This window comes from Suillus paluster, assembly GCF_016628075.1.
Source record: "Suillus paluster strain FC165 chromosome Unknown EDB91scaffold_193, whole genome shotgun sequence".
NCBI lineage: Eukaryota > Fungi > Basidiomycota > Agaricomycetes > Boletales > Suillaceae > Suillus > Suillus paluster.
This window is the reverse complement of record NW_024537753.1, coordinates 5313-6288: the sequence shown is the minus strand read 5'-3', so window position 1 is coordinate 6288 and position 976 is coordinate 5313. Positions and strand designations below refer to the sequence as shown.

At 47.0% G+C, this 976-nt stretch overlaps 1 protein-coding gene across 1 annotated transcript; it reads left to right on the top strand.

The window, feature by feature from the left end:
- Positions 1-202: 202 nt before the first annotated feature.
- On the top strand, positions 203-439 carry EDB91DRAFT_1029705 (uncharacterized protein; the record flags this gene model as incomplete). Its single annotated transcript, XM_041312694.1, has 1 exon — positions 203-439. A coding segment is annotated over one exon (237 nt), but the record flags the coding sequence as incomplete, so codon positions are not given.
- Between the last annotated feature and the right edge of the window lie 537 nt (positions 440-976).

The window sequence follows — 976 nt, the reverse complement described above, 5'->3', positions numbered from 1 at the left end:
AAGACGGTAATCATTACATCAGCGTACACTACTCGCAAACTTGACAAAGGAGATTATGTTGAACTATGGTATTTCACCAATGACAGTTTGGATGACGCGAAACTCAAGAGTTCGGTCGACGAAGACGCCATGGTCATGGCCACCCTAGCAGGAGGAGATACAGCATGGGTATCAGCCGTCAGCGTGAAATGCAGGAGCGGCTATCGATGATCAGAACCTCACCTTCAAAGACTTCTGTCAGGCTTGTCCACACATCATTGACACAATGCAAGAGGCTGCGTGGCCTGCAGACCGTATAAAGATGATGGCCCTGTTTTGGAGAAATTTACAGGTTCACAACTTTCGTTCAATGCAGGACCCCCAAGCACAGAAAGCATTGCTCATCTACCAGGCAGAGCAGAGGAAACGATGGCACATCGCCGTCAAATCTGCGGGAGGCACATACAATCTGTCCCGAATCAACGAGGTTCTCCTAGAGCGGACTAGATCTAACGTCTATCTCGAAGAGCGTACAAAATCGGACAATAGGCGAGACTACAGGGTCAGTGTCTTTCTTCAAATCACGAAGGATCATACACTAACGACCTATATCACTCCATATAAATGTTCGAATCGAACAAACATTACCACATCCAATATGCCACATGCTACACGCTACGAACTACATGTCACACACCACACGCTACGCACTACACGCTACATGCTACATGCTACACGCGACTCGCTACACGCGACTTGATACACGCTACACACTACACATTACACGCTACTCGCTACATGCTACATACTTCACATCACAATATACATTAAAAATCATACGCTTCACTCTATGCTACACCGCGTCATAATAACGCGGCTACTCACAATCAGATGGATCAGAGGATCAATGCGCTTGCAGCAGGTACTTCATCAAGCCAAAACCACAGAGGCAGGGACAATAATTGTTCGATGCGGGATTCACATCGTCGTTCGGCAT